This window comes from Physcomitrium patens, chromosome 16 (genome assembly GCF_059467195.1).
Source record: "Physcomitrium patens ecotype Gransden chromosome 16, ASM5946719v1, whole genome shotgun sequence".
In the NCBI taxonomy this organism is placed as follows: Eukaryota; Viridiplantae; Streptophyta; class Bryopsida; order Funariales; family Funariaceae; genus Physcomitrium; species Physcomitrium patens.
The window spans coordinates 8,061,626-8,087,018 of NC_143425.1; the positions used below are offsets into that span (position 1 = coordinate 8,061,626).

The following is a 25,393-nucleotide window of genomic DNA, read 5'->3' on the forward strand; positions in this document are numbered from 1 at the left end:
AAAAGTGACTTAGTATATTCAGCATCTTGAGAGCCAATGCGAACCGGAGGGAGAAGACAATGTATTTATTATAAGAATTCTCCTTAAAATGCTACTCAAAAGTTGTGTGATTGAACAGGCTGACATATGGCCAGATTGCAGACATCTCTGTACTCAGAATGGAAGAAGCAGAGGAGTTTACTAAGATTAAATTTTCAGGCAACGGGTTGCGTGAGATTACTGAAAAATAAATTAATGAATAAAAAGGATGAATTTACACTGCTAAACTTATAGAATTTTCTGATAATTTTGTCGCCTAGAAGTTGACAAGCATGTATGAGAGAACTTCAGGGGACAATCTTCGGAGAGCAATAAAAAGACTGGGATCTTTTGAATGCTTGGATGTCATCTATGCGATTGGCGCATGTCTTCTTGGTGTGATCCAACTGCGCAGCCTGTTCGTCGCACACAAATATCGCATTCTGTTGGCGACTATCAAATTTTGCTTCAGTAACCCCCTGCTGTTTGTAGCCATTACCAGGTGTGTACAGATGTTCATAAAAGTCATCCCTCGGTATGGTTTCCGCGATTCCATTACTTAGAAGATGATAGCTGTCTGTATCTTTACTGCCGTTTGTTTGGGGGTGGGGCTCATTTTGCTTCGTTTCTGTAGGGCCAGGATTGCTGTGACCATTTTCTGAATCATTTGTGAAGCTCAAGGGGAGTTTTCGCTCATCTTTGGCTTTGATTAGTTCTCGGTGATGTTGGTTGCCGAAAATTTGCACACCTAGCTTTCTCCGTTCAGAGCCGTTCCGTTTGATCTTTTGGTTGAAGAATGCAATGAGATCTTCCTTCTTCAGTTCTTTTAGGGCATTCACCTGGCACATGGTACATTGATCCTTTAAGAGCTAGAAAGCGTCTCATGATGGTCCATTTGCAATGTCAAAGTAAGTGCTGAGACCTTGGCTCTTGTCAAATTATGTAGCACTACTTAGTAGATAAATGTTAACTGGAAAAATGTGAAACTAGAAAAGGAGGTCATTGTAATCTGTGCCACTGGAATGTAGCATGAGAGGGTATGATTGGCACCTCATTTTTTTTTCTATCAAATTGCAGAGATCCACGGCTGATTTCTCTCCAATAGAAATCACTCTCTTCCCATATATTTTTGCATTTTTCCAACTTCATATCCATCAAAACTTCAGCATTATTCTACACAAGCAAAACCGCATGATCCTTGTCACATTTGATAGTTGGACAATTTATATTGGTCAGTGCAGTGAAACTCAGAAATGGCTACTGTCACAAAATTTTCATGATGCTAGGATACCCTTGGGGACAGAAGGGAGGAGAACAGTCTTAGATAACAGTTAATAAGAGTAGCTTATGTACAGAATTTGGCTGTATTTTCATCAATTTGTAAGGGTCTGTGCATCTGTTACCTTGAATTCTTCTACCGTCATCATCTGGAGTTCCTCCTCGAACATGGTAAAGAATGCTTCTATTCGTTGATCAAGTTGCGTCGGATCCTGAGTGGGAAAAAAATGCCAAAAAATTAATTGTGTAATCAGTGACGCATTAGTATATACTTTCGGACAGTAAACAAGACAGTGACAAAGAAATCTTGCAGATTGAATTTGGAACTTACACTCTCTAAGTTGTATGTTAATTCGATTATATGATGGAAAGTAAGATCATACTAAACAAAAACTTACAATGTTTAAAAAAAGAGTTAAAGTTCTTCCGGCCTCACCTTTACAGTAGATTGGATGGTGATCTGCACACCTCGAACGTTCTCGAAATGCCTATGAATCCAAGAAACCAACAACGTTATGAGAAGTTTATGCTGCATTTAATGATGAAGTCAGCTATTCATATAACGAGCAGTGTCTGTAACTCGCGAAGAGCTGGATAGGAGGCAATGCCATGAACTAAGCGAGCTTGAAAACGGCTGCTCACTTCTCATAAAGGTTTACGATGTAACCGAGTTGCTCCACTGTTCGAAGCTGGTTAAAGTATTGTTCTTGGGCAATCAAAGTGAAAAGCTTAAGCAACATATTTGACCTTGGGGAATCCCTTTCAACCTGCAAAATTTCTCTGTTCAGTTGCAAGGGATCCCAAACAGACAGAGTAACCAGGCAAGCAAAGCAATACGTTTTATAATGAAAACTTGGTACATTCAGATAAATGCCAAGTACCTGGAAGAAGATGCTTATGGCTGAATTTTCATCATCTGGGCTAAATCCAGCAGTAGGATAGAACCATTCCGTGCCAGCTTCCAAGCACATAATCCTCCTCTGAAGTGATTGCGAGAAATTAGGTGCCCTATTGTTGACCAAGGGGCTGAGTGTTTTTTCAATGTACTGCATGAGGGACGTGGCCTCGCTGCTTGTGACATTACCTGCATCCAAGATGGACATATGGTTTACATAACATTCCAATTTGCTTTTCACGATACTTTGGTATGAAACGTTGTCGCAGTATTTATGTTCGATTGATTTGGACAACATAAAAATTTACTGACAGTATCACGCAGTTTCAGGTGCTATTTGCGTAAGGTCAACATTCGGTATGCATTCCTACTACAGGTGGTAATATAAGACAGCTCCTACACATGTCAGGTTATGGTTCCTCAGGTTCAGCACATCTGAAAACAAGATTTTCGTTACACAAGCAGCAAACAAACTTTCATGAAATATGAGTAAGGAATGAACCTCCAATGAGAGCCTCAACGAAAGTTCCAGAGAGTAGTCGAGGGAAGTAAGCCGAGAACTTTTGGGCGTCAATTAATGGCAAAACTTCGAGACATTCAGATAAGTGCCATGATTCCTGAGTAAGGATATGATTGATTTCGTAATTTGCCTGTGCATGAGGTTGCATAAAACGCATGTTTGCGTAGTTTCTTACTACCTTCTCCTGTTGGCAGTGTTATGAAGAATAGCACTGGGTAAGGACCAGTATCTCAAACTTAGATACGAGAGGAAGATGAATCTGCTCACTGTATCAATGTAAATTCAAGTTAAATACTGAAGGCAAGGAAAGAGGATTTCTGGATCTTACTTTCACGAAGGCAAACCGGTCCTCTTTCATTCGAAAATTCAGCATTTTCTCCACTATCTTCTCCGTCAGAGACATCAATTTGTCATGATATCCTTCCACCACAACCTGAATAACATGCAGTGACTCGGGTGAAAACTTGTAACTGAGGACATTATGCATTCAAATAATTGGATATGCTCTCAACTGTAAGACTTAACTCGCAGTATGGCTTTGACTTACAACTATTACTAAATGATTAAAAACACATGTAATTCACTCAACGAGGTTGTCAGACAAATTTAAAGGTATCATGACGGCAAGGGTCAGGCAGCGTTCAGAACGTACCTCTAGTCCATCTTTACTGTCGGAGACACTGTAATATAGTCCAGCCATACTAGTGTAATAGGCTGCATATACAAATAAGGGACGACGTTATCAACCACAACATAATATAATGTGGAGGAACAAAATAGACACCTTACGTGACTCATTTTATTTAGCAATATGAGGTGGGTGAAACAGATGTGAACATCTGTTTCAAGAAACGACATGCGAATCAATTTCCAATGCAGGAACAAGACAGCCCAGCCAGGAATGGCTCTTTTACCATACTCAGTCATTTCGTCCGCGAAAAGCCATGTGAAGATATATGTAAGTATCTCAGCCTCCACTGACTTGTTTGATTCGGGACAATGAAAACTCAGGTACACATACGCTTTGGGCGTTTTAAAATTTGTTCCATGCTTATACCATAACTTCGATAGACTAGTCTTCCGTATCATAACTGGGTGTTTTTCCTGCAGAACGATACAAAAAATGGATATGATCCATTTGAGAACAGCAGAACTTCTGTAGAACTGTTAGGAAATACATACAAAGGTGGACAAACCCAATCAATTAGAACGAACAAGAAAACCACTCTTACCTCGCCTTCAAAGTTTTTGATGTTGAAATCAGTGGGTTTAAATATATTTGGTGACGGGAGATGTAACCTTGTATCTATAGGCGCATCCTCCCATCGCTGTGAAGTGCCACCACAAGAAGATGAAGAGTGTTTTTGTGCAGGCGGACATCAAAGAACCTCTAAACAACATTTCAGCAATGGAATCAGGTCACCAAGGCGCTTACCTGGATGCAAATGTCGTCAATGTACTCAACAGTGTACGGAGTTCCATACCAAGGTTCTACGTCCGTGGTTTCCAACTTGTGTTTTTTTGAAGAACAGAAGATCCTGCACACTACAAAGTTGATGTTGCTTAAAATGTAGGCAAGAAAAGGTTTATATACAACATAAATTTAATAGAGCAGTAGATTGCTTGCGTAGTGTACAGATGAATAGTAGGAAATAATGATAACTCTCTTTAAGATAATTTCATGGTGAATCTCCGACCTGACGTGCTGAGGCTTGAGCTGATTTGCCAGTGCAGAGATAGTGTTTCTATCGAATTCTGCAAACAAGGCATCCGTTGCTAGCCAGTCTTCTACTGGGTAAATCTGTTTCAGTAAGTAGTTGATCAATGTTAGCATTTAGAAAACTAATGTTTACAAATGCCATCCCAAACATACTTGCAAAGAGTGAACGTGAGCTATTTTACCTGCATCGAGTCAGAGAGTTCCACGACATAATCGATGGGATCGGCCTTGTCTTTGAAATTAAACCACGTTTCATTCATTGCGCGTTTCTAAAGCCAGCGCCATGACAGGAAATTAAGGGCAAACGAATAGGATGCACAAACGAGGAAAGAGATACAATTGGAATGTTGACGGATGGAGGATAATGACGAGGACTCATACCTCTTCATATATCCACTCCACAACTCCTTCCTGCTGCAAAAGTTTAACGTATTGGAACAAGAAATCCAGGACTTCTTGAACATGTTCTGCAAAACCAGTCATTACATCAAATAAGCTTCAGAGGAGTGAATTTCAAAAAGACATCCATCAAATTTCCTCCTCAGTCCCCCAAAATAGAAGTTACACATACGAACCTTGACCTGCATTGGTAAGCTCTAAGTAGATTTCGAGGAAAGCGTAATCCATGGTCCCATTTTCCTGTGCAGATATACTGTTGGCCCAGCCTGCATTGCAACAAGGTAAAACGATTTCACGACCCCTGCAACAGAAGCTTAAGCAACCTGAAACAGAAATCGAGTACAATCTGAATGAAGATTTTGAGCTTTGATGTGAATGAACCGATGTGGAATTTTCACAGACCTAATTCTTTGAGGAGTGCGATGAGAGATCCTTCGGCGTCACTCTCAAGAATGTGCTGGACGTACGGTGATGCACCCTTTTTGTAGTTACTAAAATTGGGTGTAATTGGCCAGGTGACCTCCAAAATGTTTTGATCTCTCAGGGGGACGCTTTTCACTATAATCTGTAAGAAAACAAAGAATTCTGAACAATCAATGTCTACATCCAGAATTTCTTTCCGGTGAGATCGGTTGTGAGCTATTCTTGAGCTAGCATCAAACAATCACAAGCAACAAACCTTCTTCGAGATGCTGTGATGGCACCAAATAAAATACTCAATTCTTCATGAAACGCCTCTTGGTTTTGTCCCTATGCAAACTTTTAAGAAGTGAAGGATGAATACCCACCTTCAAATGCTCTGAGGAACAAGGGCTTCCAGGAAATCTTAGGGCTTCTACGCATTTGTTTTTGATGAGAGAAAACTTTTCGCGTACAAGCTCTTCGAGCTTAGTCACTGGTTCTGTAATGCAAGCAGGATCAAATCTGGAATTCTTAGAACATGAACTCGTGGGGAGTCTCCCTTCAACAAGGCCATGGAAAAGGGATCAGTGCAGAATTTCTACCTTTACCATAAACCGCGAGACTCATAAGTCCAGCTGAGTAGTTTTCTTCGAAGAAGCTCTGCAATCCTTCTCGAATATCCATGCCTCTTGAAATCGGTCTGGTATGGAGTGTAGTCTTGTTACCTGCGAGCAAGGAAATGTTATCACCCACATTCGCGGCTTGATAATCCTCATATTATATTGTAGTTTATTTTAAGAGAATCCGGCTAGCATTTGTTTGATTCATCAACCGAAAGGAGTGAACTTCTTACCTGTTTGGAACTTGTGATAAGGATGGTCTTTGGAGCTGAAATTCTTTTGTAACTGCAGCACATCATCATCAGACTGTTATGCTACTTAATATACTTTTTTAAAAACTCAGGTTTCGCAAGCCGAAATTGCTGGTTCTAGGATTTTGTTGCATGTTTTTTGGTAGTATGAAACCGAGTCGGCGTCTGTGCCATGCACACTCACCTGACACCGCCGCCATGCATCTGATGAGAGGTTTTTACTATTCTCTGAAAGCATGAAATCAACATCCAGTTTCCAAAGCATCAGTACACCAAGAGGTCATTCTGAACTCGAACTTGTATGTGTAAAAGACACGAGAAAAGCGTGTTGAAACCATCTTTGCAATTCAGTGGGTTCACTTGATATTAAAACTGCTAAACCCAAAATCTCAACTATTCATGGAAGAACATAGACTCGATTTAGGAGCATTAAATCTTCAAGGAACGTGAGAGCCAGGGCAAGTTCCATACCAGAGTCAACAGCATGCATCTCCCTTGAGATTGCCTCTGCTGAAAACAAAGGGCATATAAAGAGCTGAGCGAATCTGCAGATTCTCCACGCCACGAAGCATTGCAACTTTTGTTAGAGCAAAATACTTCCAAGGAATTCCACTTGAACAGTATCAGAACAAACAAACAAAAAAAAGCAACTGAAAAAGATCATGCACTAGATTTTCACCTGTCCAAAGCTTCTTCGAAATGAGTCGCATTGACGTCGAAATGATAATTCGTATTTTCATCCCCAGTAAAAGCATTTGCATATCCTCCATGCTGCAGCCACCAGCAGACAATGTAAAAAAGTTGGGGGTGCACTTTCAGAAGATTTCTGACCAATTATTTAAGAGTCGTAATTAAAGAACTACTGTTCTGATCCGTCAACCTCCTGAGTTTCTTTTACTCTCGAACAAGAGCTGACTCACTCAAATTCAAGTCACCTATATTAACCAAGCGAGGGGAACTCCACAGATCTTTGACATCAAGGTGAAAAGGAAAAATGGTGCGAATGGACCATACTTCGCTGAGGAATTTCTTGTACGATCCCTCCTCGGGGTATTTCTCACTTGCATAAAACAGCATATGCTCTGCCGTCCACAGAACGTCAAAAAAATTCATCACATTGTAGGATTTTGCATCTCAAATACTCGTTACAACGGCCACTTTAGATGGCTCACTAGTAATCACATTTTCTTCCAAATCTTCCCAGTTTAAGACTGATACGTGTTTGGAACAGAGGAACAGAGGAATAGAGAAATGCAACAGCTGAGGCAGTTTAGACAAAGCATCATCCTGGAAAATTCTGTCTCCAGCGTCAACATCACAACAAATTCTTGAATCCTCGAGGACTAGCGTCGAAATAGTGAAGACGAAAATTCAGAATCAGAAGTTCAGTCACATAATTATTCAGTTTGTTTGGTTGGATTGGCATGATGCACACCTAGGAAGTGGGCCAAGCCCTGCACACCCTCTGGATCATTGAATGACCCCACATGTACGTCCATTGCTGCAGCACCCTGCAATTACCTCAAACCAAATTGGAATTCATGAATACTCACAACTCTTGCGAACTAGCTGGTCACCGTGGTTCAACGGAAAGTCTGAACGACTGGGCTTTCAAGGTGTGCAACTAGTTACAATGATCCTGGCATCAGTAAGCGCTGTTTGGACACTACGAATGTTTTGAGATGCTTTTTCACCCCCAATATTTGAGGCGAAAAGTCTAGTAGGATTAGAATGAGCTGTGTTGCACTGGAAGACTGAGTTACAACCTTGCATTTTGGATGCAATATCCTTGTTGCAAATAGACTGCCACAAAGGGAACTAACCTTATCAGTCTCTGGGTCACTCACGAGCAGAACTTGAAGCCCGTTTGAGAGAAGAACTCTTTTGTATTCTCTTTCGTCATTGCGGGGCTTCACGATTGTTGAATGGTCCCCACTCACCATTTCGGTTTTTGGTATCACAACCTCGATTTGATCAACGTTTTCAAACTCGACACAAGCGTGATAATCTGTTTGTCAAGATCGATATGTATGTGGATTTTCAAGCGCCAGAACTACAAATCCGGGTTGGCAATCCAACACAAGCTGGACATGAAATGCACAAAAAGCCCGCCGACAATATGGACCAGCCGTTACAAGGTAGGAGGAGATGCGAGTTCTTGAAATTGAGAGTATGCTTCGAATAAGGTAAATCACTTCTGTCGCGCTTCTAATGATAACATAATTTCTAATCTGAACGTGCACAAACACTCAGGCTTTAAATACAAATCTAGAGGCGCTCAATAACCAGAGAAACTTCTGCTTCAATTCAACCCACAAACATTTGCGTGCAAATTAAGTAAGCGGTAACCTACTTATTCCCCGCAAAATCTATTCTTCACAGACACGCCTCTTTGTTGACATTTCATATCTATCAAAAACAGCTCTACGATGGTGCACTGTGGCTCCGCCAGGATTTGTCCCTGGGATGATCTCACGCCGCTCCTGCAAAACGATGAGTCACGCTGCGTCTCAGATTTTCATAGTCACAGCCCCCTCACCAATTTCTTGGATCTATACCAAATTATGATAAAAAGAAATCGCGGATAGCACTGTCCGAAGCGATCTTGGAGGTAATCCACGTATCTTGCTTCCCAGCTTCCTACTGCATGAAAATTCTCTCGTCGCCTGTAATATATTTCAGAAATTGACCGACACGGTGAGTTCAAGTCAACCCACTGTAAAAGTCTAATATTGCGCGCTTGCTGGGTGGCTGAACATGTTGTAACGTTGTAAACTCATGTTGGATATGAATTTCTTATACAATACTATCTGGACTGGTGTGGACCGTAGATGGGGTCTCCTCTCATTCGACTCTGAAGAGAGGCAACACGCACATTAACACCCTGAAGAGTATTCCACGCACTTCAATTCTTCGTGCACTGTGCAGGTCTGCAGACGCTTCCTGCTGGTACGTCCAATCGGCAGATGATTAGAATGTTTTACAACGTCCGTTGTTGACAATCTTTTCAGGTCACAGCTATAACCGTTCACACAACCTGCACGTGGTCCGATGGAGCTCATTCGTGCTTACTCTGCCGTCCTAGAGAATAGAAGCATCGATCTGGGGGACTCTGAAAGGCTCTGCATGAGTGCTGAGCATAGAAACGTGATGCAAGTGCGGTCTCTCTGACTGACTCCACAGTTCGAGGCGTCCAAAACAAAAATCACATTGCAGCACTGAAAACACTCACCATCTTTTTAATGAGAAGTATTTCAATATATCCGAGCGTTTCAGATTTAAAAAACGTGATGGTGGTGTAAAAAGTTACTACTGTCATTTCCCGACACTTCTAGATATGACTCAGGCCGCAAAATCTCATCACAAGTTCCAGGGCATTTTCTATGATTTCTTCCTGCAGACAGATGAAAATTTAACCAGACTCTTAGAATGGTATGGAAGATAGCTTAGCTGACAAGATCATGTACCGCTGCATCTATGAACAGGCATTAGGCAAAAAGCTTCTAAAGCCGGTATCTCTGAAGGTTATACTCTTATATAGCCATAAACCTCAGTAATTCAAGTCAATAAATGCATGGACTGGGTTTCTTATTTGCATTTTTGTGAGCACAAGTAAACAGAGTTTGCATGCAAACAGAGGCGGTGCGTCGGTCCATATTACCTTTCTTCTTTTAACATATGTTGTGTTGTTAAAACTGGAGTCTAATTTTCTCTAGCAGAACCTTTTTTTACCACGGGTCCATAGTACCAACCAACTTGCGTCAATCACGACGTGAATAGATTTCTATTTCCAGGTTAACGTGCAAAAATTTAGGCTTACTTGCTTCGAAACACCTTCACTGCCTTGAAGGGCTTGAGTCACTCTTCTGTGCGTGTCCCCCACAAGTATGAATAAGATGGACAAACGTCGGCTCGTAGTACTGTAGTAGATCAATTAGGAGCTGTTTTGTCGTCGTTCTCTTCCTAGAAATTCTCCAACCACTATTCTGACCAGATGTAGGAGGGACAGATGCCGTGAAAATGGGGGATATACCGCCTCCAGCCATACATATTTGTGAACAAGGAGGTTGCTGAACATTTCAAGGTTTTGAACTTTCACTGTTGACTGATTCTATTCCAGATACTCAGGAGTAAAATCCAAACCCATCTTGCATCATTCTAGCTGCAATGGACTAACAACGACCAGCTTGTCGGAGAACTAACTGTTTATTTCCAACGTATTCGACAATAGGACGCCAAAGGTCAATACCCTCGTCAGGACAAGAAGCATGAGGTACATTGTAGATCACCCAAAACGTCGGTCGAGTTGTTTTTGGACTTTACAATCAGTTTTTTTGCCAACTCTCAAATAGCGTTATTCCCCACATCGGGTATGTCATGTGACGCTTGACCCCTAAGTTACAAATCCTCCCCTCAGCCGAAGCCTTGCGCCACTTATTCGCTTTGAACTGATAGTGTATTGTACTATAATCGGCTTTCAAATACTACATTTTTCTCGAAGTGCAACGTTCGAGCACCAGTGTGCATGGGCAATCGAGCATTGACAGGTACACTGGTGCTTCAGCCGTATCTCACAAAATAACCCGTCTCTGCCCACCTCGAGTCTCTGTCCTCCTTACCTGTCAATGCTCCACTGATCAGGTCGACACTCTGTGTTGGACACAGTGTGGTAAAAGGCAAACCGATTACCTCGTTGTAATGACTGCTGTGCGGTGATTGAGAAAATCCTTGCAGGAAATACTGAGATCAGGATGGATCCGCTTAGCAGGCGATGGGTACACACTTCTAGGCAGAAAGGACGGTCTGCCATCAGTCTAAGAAGGTTGCACAGAAGTACCAGTTTGTGCATTTTACAATTCGACAATAATTAATCGACAAATTTCAAGGGGGGTCTCACGAATGTTTATCTTGAAGCCGACATCAGCCCCCGAAGCCATCTCGCCATCTAAGTTTAGAGGCGATACGATTGCTCTGAAGAGACAAAAAAACATGAGTTGGGTATATCCGTGGATTCCAGTGCCGGCAAAGATGTATCAAACCGATAATACACTGAGTAGCTAGTTATTGAGCGACAAATCTCATTCACATTGGGAAACAGGGATCAAGAATTATTCCACAAATTTGTTTTATATGTTTGTTGTGAGGCACGCTTTGTTCCATGGAGCGGGAGATGACAAGATCGAAGGGTGGTTACGTTTGGCTTTGAAATCATAAACGTCACACTGTTTTCTCAACTCAACCTTCAATTACTTTGATAATGCTTGATTGACAAAAGAAATGATTCTTATTCAGGCTTACCTCTCCAATGGCCAATACTTGAAGCTTACGCCAAGACTACCACAACATCTCCAGTGTTCACCCGGTTGCTCACCTATGCAATCTGTTCCCAAAAGTGCGCCTCAGTTTCGGAACCTCATATCAAAGGGCTGATAATCTGATAGCATACAGTGATCGAGATTGTTACGAAGTTGTCATTTATGGAGAATCGCTTCTCTCGACTTGAACTTTGCTGATCGCTTCCGACGAATACTGAAAGTGCATTGAAGTAAATGCAGATTTCTTGGACATACGATCTGCGTGACCAGCATGCGTAAATGTGTGACGAGCTAAAATGCCGAGGTCTACCCATTATTGACCACGGTTACCCCAACTCATGCAATGGCGTACAAACAGTTAGTGTGTAAGTTGTTTTGATAGTGCCAGGATATCAACGTGCATACTGGCAGAGATTTATCTAATAGCTCAATTTTCGAGTTAGACCAGCTCTCTGGTTTATGTTGACGCATTGGCTGCAGAAGACTAGTAGGCCACGTACTCTCCACCCAATGTTCAGTGTGCTGATGGACTGTTACTGTTCCCAGTTGCAGAATATATTGTTTTCGTTAACAGTCTAGTGCATGCTTCGTCAAACTTCGGTCTCCGCGAAATTGTGGGCTAGTCATCGATGCTCACGCTAGTACACTCTGGAGTTCAGGTTTGCTCCTTCTGGAACTGATAACCCTGAGGAGAGGTATCACTATGATTATGGTTATCCCTTGAACCTCCAAAGCCTGGATTCACTCACTGAAAGCGAACGGAGGGGCCAAGCAAAACGAGAAATGTCACAGACATGCAAGTCTATCTTGGGTCACTGAAAGGTAGCTTGACTTTGCCCCTGCGAAACATTGCCAGATTTTGCTACTTTTTCAAGTTTTTAGCCGGCTGCATCTCCTCCAACACGTCACTTGAACCTATTCCAAGCCTAGAAATAATGATATGATCCTAAAGTTAGGCGCAATCAAAGGGAGCTCCATGGCAAAACCCTGGCCATAAAGTGATTGTACTCACACAGATTGCCAAAACCTAAGCTCTTAGGTACAGAAATGCACACTGAGCTCACGGGACTCCCATATCGCTCGCGAAGGAGTCAACGATTGCTGAGAAAGGTCGGTGCGGGTGTGACACGGGTGCAAGTTGCAGAAGGACTTCGATCCATCTCTCATTTCTTTTTGGATCTGACCTACTCGTTGCTAAAAAAAAGGGATAGGTAAACTTCCCCTTAATTTTACTCGAGTAATCCCCTGAAGACATCGCCGTCCAGCAACCCTCAATGCAAAAAGGGTCGGTCTATGTGTCGGTGGCAAGATCTTCTCGAACAGCCAGCTACTATGCAGAATTCGTCATGAACAAACAATTCGTCATGAACAAATTCCAATCAAGTATCGTCTGGCCAAGGTACACAAACTGAAAGTTGAATCCATATTTCTCATCGGATGTCACAAATTACTAAAAAAATAGGTCTGAATTAGAAGACATGAAAAAGTTACAATCTTGACTTACATGTTTATTGTTAAACTATTCTGTTGAGTTACAAAATATGTCGATTTCGGGCCGGTTTCAGAGATTCAGCATTCATGTTAATCTGTTGCGGACAAACAAGCGAAAACAGAATCTGATAGCAAACGCTTACATGTCTGTGCGCCTGGCACTTCGCTAATTCACGTCACCGACTTGACAAACTCAGATTTTTTAGTCGTCAACTTCAAGCCAAGACAATGGAGGAATAGTCAAAAGGTTCTCCACGGTCTCTGCAGCATATCTCAGACCAAAGATTTGAGTGGTTAAACATAGCAGTGGGTAATCAATAGCTGTTATTGTCGTACAATCACCGGATTGTTAGTAGAGTTCATTATCAATTTATGAAATTTGCCCTGTGACATTTTTAGTGGCCAGCGCTGCACCCATTTAAATCTTTAGAAGTGAACTTAAAAGGAGCTAAGTAATGGCAATTAAAAATGTGGCAATGAATATTCCAACAATCTTCAGCGTCTGTCTCGACTGGATGTAGATAAGCAGAGTAAACAGTACTTTGTTCCAATGGGAGCAGCAGAGCTAGCTGAACAAACTCAAATGTACACTCCACAAATTATGAGATGCGATTACCAGGCACAAATATCTTGCTTAGCTCCTCGTTGATCATTCTAGGCATCTTAAACTCAATTGGAGACCTGTATAATGTATCAGGTTGCAGTGGTCTTGGATCTTGTCGAGAATGAGGTCTATTCCCCAGGCCCCTCCCCGCGTGGAAGTAATTCGATGGCAGAATTGTTGTACACTGCATTCTGAACCATGGTTAATTCTCCTAGAGGCAGTGGAAACAATCGATGGAGGTATAGAAGCTCGTCCACATATACAAGACAATTCGGTGAAAGCAGTCTCCATACAAGGCAGACTGCGTCCTAGATTGTATGGCAGACCTCCTGAGATGAGTGAGATTTGCATCGTAACTTTCCATAGCAATTTAGCATGCAAAGATGCGGATAACGGCTTCCTGGGGCTTACCATTGGGCCATGTTTGTAATGTTTGAAGCTGGAGGACAACTGCATTTTTGAATTTCCAAAACTCACAAAGAGGATCAAACCAGGTATACAGAGGTCGCTACTTCACAAACGTCTGTTACTTTGTAACAGACATTCCCTGAAATTCGCTTCTCTATTTCCTGCGGCAGACTCTGAGGGATTAGATGAGTTTGAAGCTCGTGCCCACATTTAATTTAAAAATGTAGAAGACGAACAGCTTGTGCATGACCAAACAGGTGCATACCTACCCAATCGCCAGAGCAGATCATTTGACTTTCCCTGCTGCGGACTTCACTGCTAATATCAACCTTGGCCTCCTATCTCTACCCTAAAATCGCGATCAAGAAAACCAAACTGGCTCGTTAACACGAAATGAGGACTGCTGTTCATGTAACGACGAAGACAAATACAATAGTACTTTTTCAAATTGCAACACACTGGACTCGTAAAAATTCATTTATTCAAATGAAAATTGAGCTTATACAAATATTAAAAAGTAAGGGAAAAAGAAAGGTCGAGTAAGAGGGGCCAAGTCAACCCACCTTTTAACATACCAAACCAATTTCCAGACTCATGAATATGAAATTCAAAAACCATATAAAATCAATGTCTATAATACAAAGATAGGTACATACTAATTTCCTTGTTTGCTTGTTTTGTTTTTGTTTTTGTTTTTTGTACATACAAGGTTTATTTAATGCTTAGATTAGTAAATTTGATTATACAACACAAGAAGCAATTACAATCCTATAACAGGAGCAAATTATAAAGCATAAGTAATTATGAATGCATGAATTATCAAACTACTATGTAGAATGTTAGAATTCTGACAATTTGTTTTATTACTTGTATTTCATACCATTTGCAATTCCTCTAGAATCTATTCCAAGCATACAAAAGAATTGCACCAATGTTTGATTGTTTTTTCATTCTTTTTTTAAATTAAGATTTTATCAAATAATTTGATTAGTTCACTAGGTACTCCAAGTTTTACTATTAAATGGAAAAGCATTACACTCCATCCAAATTGTCCAAAGACAAGGGCCTCAAGGTATTAATTATATCATTCTAAAATTCTTGAATTTATTGAACTTTTCTAAAGCATAAATTGTTTGTATTGATGGAAAAGCTTTCTAATGCCTCAAACATCTAAGACTTGTGGCTAATTTATAGAAAATAGATATTACCCAATTCCATTCATGTTAGATTTAGAGGTGGTCTCGAAATCTATAAAATACTATCTTAAGAAGGCTTAGTATGCATAGTTAATATGAATTTAAGGTCTTTGTTACCTTTTGTTTTCTAAATATATGTTTCAATCCTCTTATAAAAGATCAATCAAATTAACATAGCATCCTTACTTACTTAAGGCCAAAACCAAATCTCTTTCTAATCATATTATATTGAATATTCAAATGATCTTGGCATTTAGAAGCAATCAAGTTCTATAACACTTATTATTTTTAATTAAGAATTCATGATTTATTTTGGAAAATTAAGTCATAATATTAATTCTTTTTTTAATTAGTAAGTTTTTAAATAAAAATTATAGACTAAAAAAATACTAAAAAATCATCTTATCTTCTTTAAAAAATTTGATTATTTTTATATATAAAAATTTATTTTATTACTTTGATAATATTATATGTACTTTTAAACTAAAAAAGATTCATATCAAAATATGAAGAATAAAATATTTTTAAAAATACTATCTTCTAATATAAAAACCTTATTTATGCACCTACTTAGAATATTTTAACTTTTATTATGTATGGAATACCAAATCATAAATAAGGCCAAATTATTTAGATTGCATCATTTACCTAAAAGAAATAATCTAATACAAAGACCTCAAACAATAATAGGAGAGTGTTGTTATATTAATTACCAACTATTCTTTATTATGCATGGCCAATTCCAAGCTATACTTTAGAATCCCTATTTTATTTATAATTAGGTCATAAAATCTATTTAGAATCCAAATTCCATTTAATAGTAGCTTTAAATGATGTCTTTATAAGTCAATATTTTTAAGAGAGTTTAAAAACTAATACTACTTAGATATAGCACTTAAATTATATGTTTATGTAGAAATATTTTTAATACTATATAAAAATCAACAATTCTAAGATCACATGTCTATATTAGTTTGCAACATACATTGTAATTTACTTTAGTTTGAAAAATATATTAAATATTATTTCATAAAAAAATCTTATTATTATCATTATCTTTTTATGGCTTATTGAAGTCTTATTATTCTCTTTATCTTTTCCATATTAAAAATAAAATAAAATATATATAATAAAAAAATTAATGATAATAGTTTATTTTATTAGGTTAATTTTAAATAAATACTAATAATTAAGTTTTCTCTCTAATCTCTTCATCAAAAATTGACTTATATCTTGAATTTAGATTATGGCATCAAAATAATAAAAAAAATAAAAAATAAAAAATAATAATGAAGTTTTAACATATTATTATTAATAGCCTATATATTTAATAGATAGTCATATTCACTAATATATTTACTTAGATAAGTAGAACTAAGTAGAAATAAATAGAAGTAAGTAGAAGTATATTAAATTGTTCATATCTTGTTGAAAAACTTTTTAGAGGCTTTGTAGACTTTATATATATTTAGAAGTGATTGGTAGGTTGACATCTTAGCTAATAAGTTGGCTACATGTTGTACATTTAGTTACTTATATTACAAGTTGGTCATGTGGTATACATGTCAAAAACTTGTCTTATAAATTAGACACATGTCTTACAAGTTGGACATGTGTCATATGGCCTCTAAGACATTTCCATATAGTTTTCTAGTAGATAGTATATATAGAGGTAAGAGTAAAACTTTCTTTAATCTTTTCAACAACTTTCTTGTATTCTATTTTAATTCAAGTCTTCCTAATATTTTTGAATTTGTTTATAATCATTCTAGTTTCAATTCTATATCTATCTTCTAATTTCTCTCTTTTGGTGATATAAGAATGTTTTTTTTATTCCTAGAATTTTGCTGAGATTCAGATCTTTGACAAAATAGGTACAAGAATAAAATTAAATTGTTGCCATTCTAAGGATTTGGACTAAATATTTTCTAAGCTAAAAGAAATGCTAAAATTTTATAGAAGATTAATTATTATTACCATTGAACTTTTTTCAATTTTATTATTAAAGTAGAACTATTTTAATATTAATTTAATATTTTCTTAGTCTTTTCTTTTATAGAAATAAAGTTTCTTATAAATTTTCATTTACAAATCTATTTTAAAAGATAATATTTATAATTTATTTAATAATAATAATATATAAATTAGAAAAAATTAAGTTATCTCGTTTTATTCCATATTTTAATAGAAATCTATTCATTATATTTCTATAAATAAAGATCTAGATTTCTATTACCAGAAATTATAAATTTATCATACTAAAAATTTAGATTAGAAATTTAATATTTTTATATTTTTAAAGAAGCAATAATATGCCACTTTTTATAATCATTTAAAAATTCTATTTTTTAAAAAAGAAAACTTTATTTCAAATAATTTTCTAAACTAATGGTTCATTTTTTCATCATTTTTTCATCACATTTTCTAATCAAACTACTTGCACTAGCTTCATATTATAATTTTTGATGCTTTGTTATTTTCATATATCTATTCAATTCTAATTTCAATGATATTATAACATCTTTTTATTTTTTATAAAGTATTAAATATTTTAACAGCTATTAGCTCTAATTACAATTGGTTTTTAAAGATGTAGAAAATACTAATAGAAAGTCTTGCAATCATTTTTCCTGACAATCACAATCCAAAACATAAATCTTCTTGGATTTGAATTATTTTTTCAATTTAGTAGCTTTGTGAAAAAAGTATTTGTTGAAATCCTAAATAAGTATCACTTATTGTCTTGCCATAATTTTATCCAATGAATTGAATAATTTATTCTTAAATATATTTTTTTAATTTAGTATTGATTTATTGCTAAAATTGATACTCTTATTTATATTTTCTTTTGTGGTGCAAGATTTTATAATTTTTTGTCACCATTTTTTGTAATATTCCTTAAATAATATCTATGTTGCAATTTTGTGTTCATCTTGAATTTTTATTTTTTTGTATTAAGACTACAACTAATTGCAATCCACTTATACAAACAATCTCTTTTTAATCTCTTGTAGTAAACATGAAGCTTGTAATTGTGATTTTTTTATTTTGATTTTTAATTTTCCTACTATTATCTTATAAGCTTATAAGCATTATAGAATTAACAATTATTACTTTCAGTCTCATCTCAATCCTAACTATTATTGCCATATAAAGTTGGGGCTCTTAAGCTCTGTTATTTTCTTTATCTTCATCAAGTACTTTGCCTAGCCTAATTGTTATTGATAATATAACTACCTTAAATTAATCCAAAAAAAATTAGTAATCCAAGTCAAAATATGAGATATTCTTGATTTATGTGACATAATTTAGCTTTATGCTACTTTGGAATCAAAGATGGGATTTTATGATTGAATAGGAAAAATACCATATATACTTTAATATTAAGAAAGAATTAAAATTTTACATATTACTTCCTCAAAATCAATTTTAAAATAGAAGAAATTCCTTTCAATAATTTTATTCCAAAAAATTGAACCATCTATAACAAATTCCAATTATAATGACTATATCTCAAAATTTGCTATACAAGGCAAATAATCCACAAAATATATAATTAATAAAAAAATTGTAAGAATGTTGTTTCAATTGTCATTGTATGTAAATCTATAGTAATTTTGCAAGGTTGTGTTCTTACCAAGAAACTTGTATAGCTCTTATTGTAATCAACCAACAAACACTTTTCAAACATGACCCTTATTAGTTTTTGCCAAAATACTTAGCATTATTCTTCCAAAACTTCCATGATCTTTTGTTGAAAGTTTTTCTAATGCTTGTGGGATTTACAAGTTGGTTATAAGCTATTCTTTGCAACATTTCGTGTTTCTCTACTTTTGCAACATAAAAATCCATAAAATGTTTTATATTCAAACCTAAACATTCCACAATCTCATTTTAAAAATCAAACAAATCAAAATTAGGTTGTTTAAATCTCAATCTAGGCTAGTGAAACAAATTTACAAATGCAAAAAAGTATTAGACACAATTGGAACCATGCCAAATTCTAAAACAGTTTTACCACACATGGCTGTAAAGAATTATTATCTCTATTGCTATGGTTTCAAGTCCAATGACTTGCAAATTCGTAAATCAATATATTTCAGGATAGCTAAAGCCAGTTTATTATTGTAGCGTTTGCGTTCTAATATTGCTCGTTAATTTGTATACAAATTTTGTAAAATAAATTATTCTTACTTTCATCAATGCATCACATTCTTTCCAGAGCCAATTACAAGTTATTCTTTAACATGTAGTTGATTTAATTATAGCTGCTGTTGCATTAGCTCCATTAGATTGAAGTGCGCCGGTCTCCACCTGAAGCAAAAGAATTTTTTGATTAAAAGTTGGCTTGCTTGAGCCTGCTCATGAACCTGCTACCTCAGTATACAAAAGGCTCCGACAAACAGGATTTTGAACCATTGCAGTTGAAATCAAGGCTCGTCTCCGCAGAGAATCATGCAGCCCTTTGGTCGATCACTGAAGTAAGTTCCCCGCATTCCATCGCATCACCGCTGCGTAAATTCGTTGACAATTCTTTCAGTCGAACTCGTGCTCGACGTGTGTTTTACGCGATAAGTCTGCAGCGTCGGGACAGTTGACAGAAGATGATTCCTGTCCAGACGTGCGAGTATAAATGTAGCTCATGAGTCTCATAAGAGGTGGGTTTGGCAGATCAGTATAAGTCACAACTTGACAAAAAAATGTAGCTGTACGTTCCTTAAGCGATAAGTAACTCCTGTTGCCTGCGTTGGATTGTAACTTTCGTTGAACCCAAACTGGGTCATGCCACCACGAGGTATTAAACTAAAGACCATCTCCAGAAACCTTGCAGACACCACGTGGTCTGCCAGAAACGAAGATACAAAAATGAAGTGCATAATGCAACACGGCAACTACAATATTAGCGATGATATTACTAGAAGCAAAAAAAAAAACAAAAATAAATAAAGGCTGCCAGCAGACAGCTGCTCACATAAATGATTTACAAGGTTTGTGTGCAGTTGGCAGCACTCAGGAGTAGCCGCAAGTGTCAAAAAAGGGGCATGTCTCTCCGAACTCTTTTAGACCTTGACCATCCTGTTCTGACTTTGATATGCATTGGATATTGGACAAGATTCCCAAAAGCGTAGGTCAAAAATGAAGTGCACCGAAGCAATCATAAGTAGTTCCTTCAGCTTTTCTGCAGGAAAAAAATGAATAAAACAGATAAAATCAATTAATCAATCAATTAATCAATCAGCACATAACCATGTGTTTCAAATGATGACCCAAGTATAATCAAAATTGCATAAATCCGGGACTGAAAAAGAGAAAAAGAAAAAAGAAAATCCACTTACTTGGATAGGTAAGAAAATTTTGAATTCAGGAGGAAGTTCTTCTTCCGTGTAAAGCCGATCGGAGAAGTAGATGCGTCGGACACGGCAATTGGCATGTATTTGCACCCGCAAAGTCTCCACATAATTGGTACCATACGCCCTTCTTGTGAAGTCTGCAAGGTTTAGTTGAATCTGATTCCAACCTTCGTCCAGCCTCATGGGCATAGTGCAGATGTAAGGTTTCACTCGTGTGACTGACTGCACAAACATAACGCTTCATATGAAATTGAAAGGTTTAGACATGTTGATAATGCAATTATACTAGAAGTCTGATCAAGAACTGTCGTCAACATGCATGAAGGGTGAAACTTTCTGCAGCACGTCAGTCCCTCAAGGGTATAATGCAATTGGGATAATCTTCTACATTGCAATGTATGAACTAAAAGGCACATTCTCGTGCAAAATAAAAGTCGTATTAGAAGACATACTTGCAATTCTTATACGTTCAACAAACCTGATAATTTGATACACGGAATCGGCGGCGAACGTTTTTATCATCAAGCACTTGCACTTCAAAAGAGAAGTATTTCTTCATGTTCTTGATGATCATCACCAAAATAGGCAACTTGATACCAAGCGTCAGCCGAGGATCAGCTGGGCAACTGATGTAGTTGCTACTCACATTTGAGCCCATAATCTCCAAAACACTGGACTGAAGATCCTCATCAGAAACTCTTCTGATATGTCCATTTTGAGCTGCACAAACACACACGATTCAGAGACCCCTGAAGTGCGCCGCAAATCAACGTCACGCAAGTTCTGATAATGTAGAATATTTAGGTAAGACACAACGATCTTACTTGGCTAACATTAATGAATCAGACGGAAAACTACCACAAGTAGCGGTAAAAAATAAATCAATCAATTAGCAAAAAATAATACACTGAAAAAAAGAGACTTACATTCCTTGTCCCAGATCTGCAATGGCTTGCTCCTGATCGCATGTTACAGTCAGATTATACCATGTCAGTCAAATTAATTACAACTCCAATGCTACAATCGAAATCCTAAATTAGAAGTGAAACCAATCATAGGCGTCAGTATGCACGCAAGTATGTTGCATGTGGAACAAAGACGACAGGATCCGTGGATAATTCAGTGGTATCTATGATAAAGGATTTAAACAAATAATCGAGAATAATTTTTAACTTACCCAAGACTGTAAAAAATGGACAGGAATCCTGACTGAAATGTGTTCTTGAACATATTGTGAATCAGTAGAGTCGAATTTGTTCGGGTTCTAACCGCCTTTGAAACAAAATTTGATTGTATTCAGGGCGAGCAGTCTGCTCAGCATAAAATTAAAATAATAAGCAATTGTTCACCTAATGACACTAACAATAATGATCCCTGTCTACTTAAGAATGGTAAGAGCATCAAACACAAGTGAATGCTTATAACTCACAAATTCAGCACTCTTTTTCACAAGTATAGTTTCCAACACTAGGTTACAGAGTAGTCCACAACACTTATGTCAACAGAAAGAAAGGTCTATGACATTCTAAACTTACATATACTCAGGATTATAGACTGCATGCCCAACGATTCATCTAGGACAAAAAGATTAATTCCGACCAAGGTTTATGCAACTGTGATTTGTCAAGGCATCATTTCATACACACACATCGGTTTTCCATCTCAACCCTGAAGAGCACGAACATGAGTGAGGTCATACGACCTGAGTAGGAAAGTATAATCACAGGCCTCAACGAACTAAGAAGTGAACAGCAGTGACGTTCAAAAATTGGCAATACAACAGAAATTGTGTAATCGAATTCATGTATAAGAGCGATGTGTACGTAAACACCCCGTTCGCTACTCACAAGATAAATAGCTAAATATTAAAATAAAATAAAATAAAAAACACACACACATCAACCACGTGAGAGAATGCGCCTGACTAAGCTTCAAAAGTATAAATTGGTAGTAAGATAAGACAATTGCGACATCTGCTGAACTGTTTCCATGAAACAACATTGAACTCAACTGAGCTAAAGTCAGATACTGAACTATTCAAACGGAACCTATAAACCACCATACGACAGAGGGCAAAGGTAGGAGCAAGTAACTGCCCAGCTTCAAACGTAACCGCGACAAAATGAAGATAATTGGTGACCTAAAACCTCGACAAAGGACGAGACACACAGACCAAAGCACACACGCAATGATCAATCGGAAAAAAAGGGAGAAGGAGGAGGAGAGCGTACCAAGTCCTTGAATAGCAAAACCGCGAGGACAAAGAGGGAGATGAAGAGAATTTCAAACTCCGCCACGCGAACCAGATTAATCACGGATCCGACAGCCCTAGTAAACAACGATGGCGCATCCGCAGCCTGCTGCCACCTACGCATCGAAGCTCCCGTAAAACGCCGAACCTCGGCTCGCTCCCCGGGGTCACTGCTATCTGCGGCTCCTGCGTCACTACTCCCCTCCCCCGCCCTGGACCTCAAATCATTCTGCCCTGCATCACCGCTTCTAAAGGTCCCTGGTCTCTCTCTGACATACATAGAAACGCAAATCGACAGCACCTGCGGCGATTATGGTCACAAGGAGCGCAACACGAATGGCTTCCAACCGCATTTCGAAGCTTTCCCTCCGATCCTTCCGAAATGGGGCTCGAGCCTGCGCCATGACGAAGGCCCCCTCCTGCTTCTGTGCCCCCCCCCCCCCACCGGCGCGCCTAACGCCGGCCCCGTCCATCGGTCGCGACGTCCCCAACTGCCAGATGGGAGGCGCGATTAGGAGGAGCATGGTGGGGATCCAAGAGGGAGAACCGGTGTGCAAGCCGAATCATGCAGCAGAGGGGTGAGAAGCAGCGACCAGTGGTCGGGATATGGTTCAGGGAGGGGGGGGAGTGTTGTCCACGTTGTCCACCATGCGATTCTGTCCTAGCTGGCACACATGGGTTGGTGATTAGTGCCTTGCCTGCGCTGGTAACCAGGTACACAGTGACAATGTTTCTCCCTCTTCCCTTGTTCTACAACATCGTCACCAAATATAATTTGGTTTTTTTCCATGCTATGTTGGGTATTAGGATCTACATTGCGAAACTTGTGTCACTCGATGAAATCAAATAAAACGATTGAAGTGTATTTGTATATATATTTTATGAATTTTGTATTGTGGTTTAGAACAAAGAAATCAATACCAAGTATAATGATATTACAGGTAATATTCACTTTCTATAACATAGACATGATGTTTTTACTTGTGGTTTTTTTTTTTTTTTTAGCTTAAAAGTTACAAGTGTTACAATACGTATAATTTCAACCATGTTTCCATGTTTTAAATGAAAATTGATTCTCATGTCTTATTCTTTAAATTTAAATTGTGGAAAGGAAAATAAAAAAAATGTATGTATTAATATATATATATATATATATATATATATAAAATAATTTTAAATAGACCCATTTTTTTACTAAAATGAAGAATATGATAATTATGACGAAAAAAAATTTGATTTACATTCTTGATGAAAAAAATTAAAATTAAAAAACAAAAATAACCAATATTCACCAACTCTACTTACTAAGTTTCAATTGACAACCATCTTTTGTGAAAGTTTTATACGATTTGTATTTTATTTTCAAATTTTCAGCAAAGAAGATACTCTAATACTATTTCACCAATTATTTTATTAATTGATTATTTTTATTCTTTTTAATGACTATGATCCATCTATATAATTTATAGCAAATTAAATACAAATTAAAAGAATAAGAGCTTTAAAACCACTACAACTTTAGATCATAAGCTACAGTAAAATTATATTCATATTATTTTACTATTTTATAACTTATTTGTAATTTAATTTTATATATATATATATAGGAAAATATTAAATAGACCTAAGTTGTTACAAAATTGACCTTTTCATGATAAAGAACATGGTAATCATGATGAATATGGTTGATTTTCACTAGTTTTGGATCTAGTAGTAGAGAAATGAATCTAGAGGTCATTTTCTTTCATGATGGTTAGGATGAATGGGTCAATTCAATAAAAGATTAGATCTATTTAACATTCCTTTGGAGATATGTATATATATGTATATGTGTGTGTGTGTGTGTGATTGTATGTGTGTTTTTTAGTATTTTTTGAAACATTTAAATTATTTATTTTTTAATTTTATACAATAATTTATTATTACATTGTACATAACTATGCATCAAAAACTTGCTTAAAAATATTACTTATAAATTTTAAAAAGTAACAACTAATGCTACTATATATATATATATATATATATATATAAATGCTTTTATATGCATTATTATCACAAAATGCCTAAACTAATTTTAAAATTAAAAATAAGTAGAAGTAAATAGACAAAGATTAAATAGATAATTTGTTCTTCAAAAAATATCAAAAGAACATCTTTAACATAAATTGTTTTGAAAATTGTGATATGTGAGAACAAAGCTTCTCTAAGAAACCTCTTATTTCTAGAAATCAATTTTAAAAGTATTATATAAATTAAACATTTGTCCTATAATCTTTATAGTTTTTAGAAAGCTTCCATCTTTCTTGTTGCTTTTTATATATAAAGATAAGATTAAGAGCATTCCTATGCTTTTCATTGCCTTTTATACTCCAATCTTGATTCAAGATTCAACAAACTTTTGAACTTTGCAACATTGATTCAATTTTTTTATGTTTTAAAAAAATATATAAATTATTTTATTCTTCTTTTAGTAATATTTTAAAAAATTGAATTAATTTCTTTAGTAACTTTTTATTAATTATAAATTTAATTAAATTAAAAAAATCTAATAATATAAAATTTAGTATAAGTCACATTAATTTAGTATTTTTTTAGTATAATTATTTTTAAAATAAATAAATAACCAAAAATTTATATAAAATAAATAAATTTAAATTCATTATTATCTTCTAAC

The 25,393-nt window shown here is 36.8% G+C and overlaps 2 protein-coding genes and 1 long non-coding RNA gene across 4 annotated transcripts; all 3 read right to left on the reverse strand.

The window, feature by feature from the left end:
• Window positions 1–216: 216 nt before the first annotated feature.
• On the reverse strand, window positions 217–9,418 carry LOC112293272 (insulin-degrading enzyme-like 1, peroxisomal). 2 transcript variants are annotated; one of them, XM_073539521.2, is made up of 26 exons: window positions 7,927–9,418; window positions 7,539–7,614; window positions 7,118–7,185; window positions 6,783–6,874; window positions 6,575–6,648; window positions 6,288–6,331; window positions 6,086–6,137; window positions 5,835–5,957; window positions 5,619–5,731; window positions 5,233–5,395; window positions 5,013–5,096; window positions 4,813–4,898; window positions 4,614–4,700; window positions 4,409–4,512; window positions 4,147–4,249; window positions 3,944–4,039; window positions 3,626–3,815; window positions 3,364–3,425; window positions 3,040–3,144; window positions 2,694–2,895; window positions 2,178–2,380; window positions 1,939–2,063; window positions 1,733–1,784; window positions 1,422–1,508; window positions 1,069–1,191; window positions 217–857 (listed from the first exon to the last, which is right to left on the reverse strand). In XM_073539521.2, the coding sequence occupies exons 1-26, from the start codon at window positions 8,044–8,046 to the stop codon at window positions 327–329; spliced, it is 3,165 nt and encodes a 1,054-aa protein (XP_073395622.1). In that variant the 5' UTR covers window positions 8,047–9,418; the 3' UTR covers window positions 217–326. The 2 variants fall into 2 exon arrangements, with proteins under 2 accessions (XP_073395622.1, XP_024398268.1); XM_024542500.3 differs by having other exon boundaries at window positions 5,007–5,096.
• Window positions 9,419–10,294: 876 nt separating this feature from the next.
• LOC141046377 (uncharacterized) lies at window positions 10,295–12,100 on the reverse strand. Its single transcript, XR_012219285.2, has 2 exons — window positions 11,402–12,100; window positions 10,295–11,074 (listed from the first exon to the last, which is right to left on the reverse strand). It is a non-coding gene; the product is annotated as an uncharacterized LOC141046377 (long non-coding RNA).
• Window positions 12,101–20,057: 7,957 nt separating this feature from the next.
• On the reverse strand, window positions 20,058–23,116 carry LOC112293117 (uncharacterized). The gene is made up of 6 exons (XM_024542228.2): window positions 22,700–23,116; window positions 21,646–21,778; window positions 21,395–21,426; window positions 20,947–21,188; window positions 20,454–20,690; window positions 20,058–20,296 (listed from the first exon to the last, which is right to left on the reverse strand). The coding sequence occupies exons 2-6, from the start codon at window positions 21,696–21,698 to the stop codon at window positions 20,288–20,290; spliced, it is 573 nt and encodes a 190-aa protein (XP_024397996.1). The 5' UTR covers window positions 21,699–21,778; window positions 22,700–23,116; the 3' UTR covers window positions 20,058–20,287.
• Window positions 23,117–25,393: the final 2,277 nt, after the last annotated feature.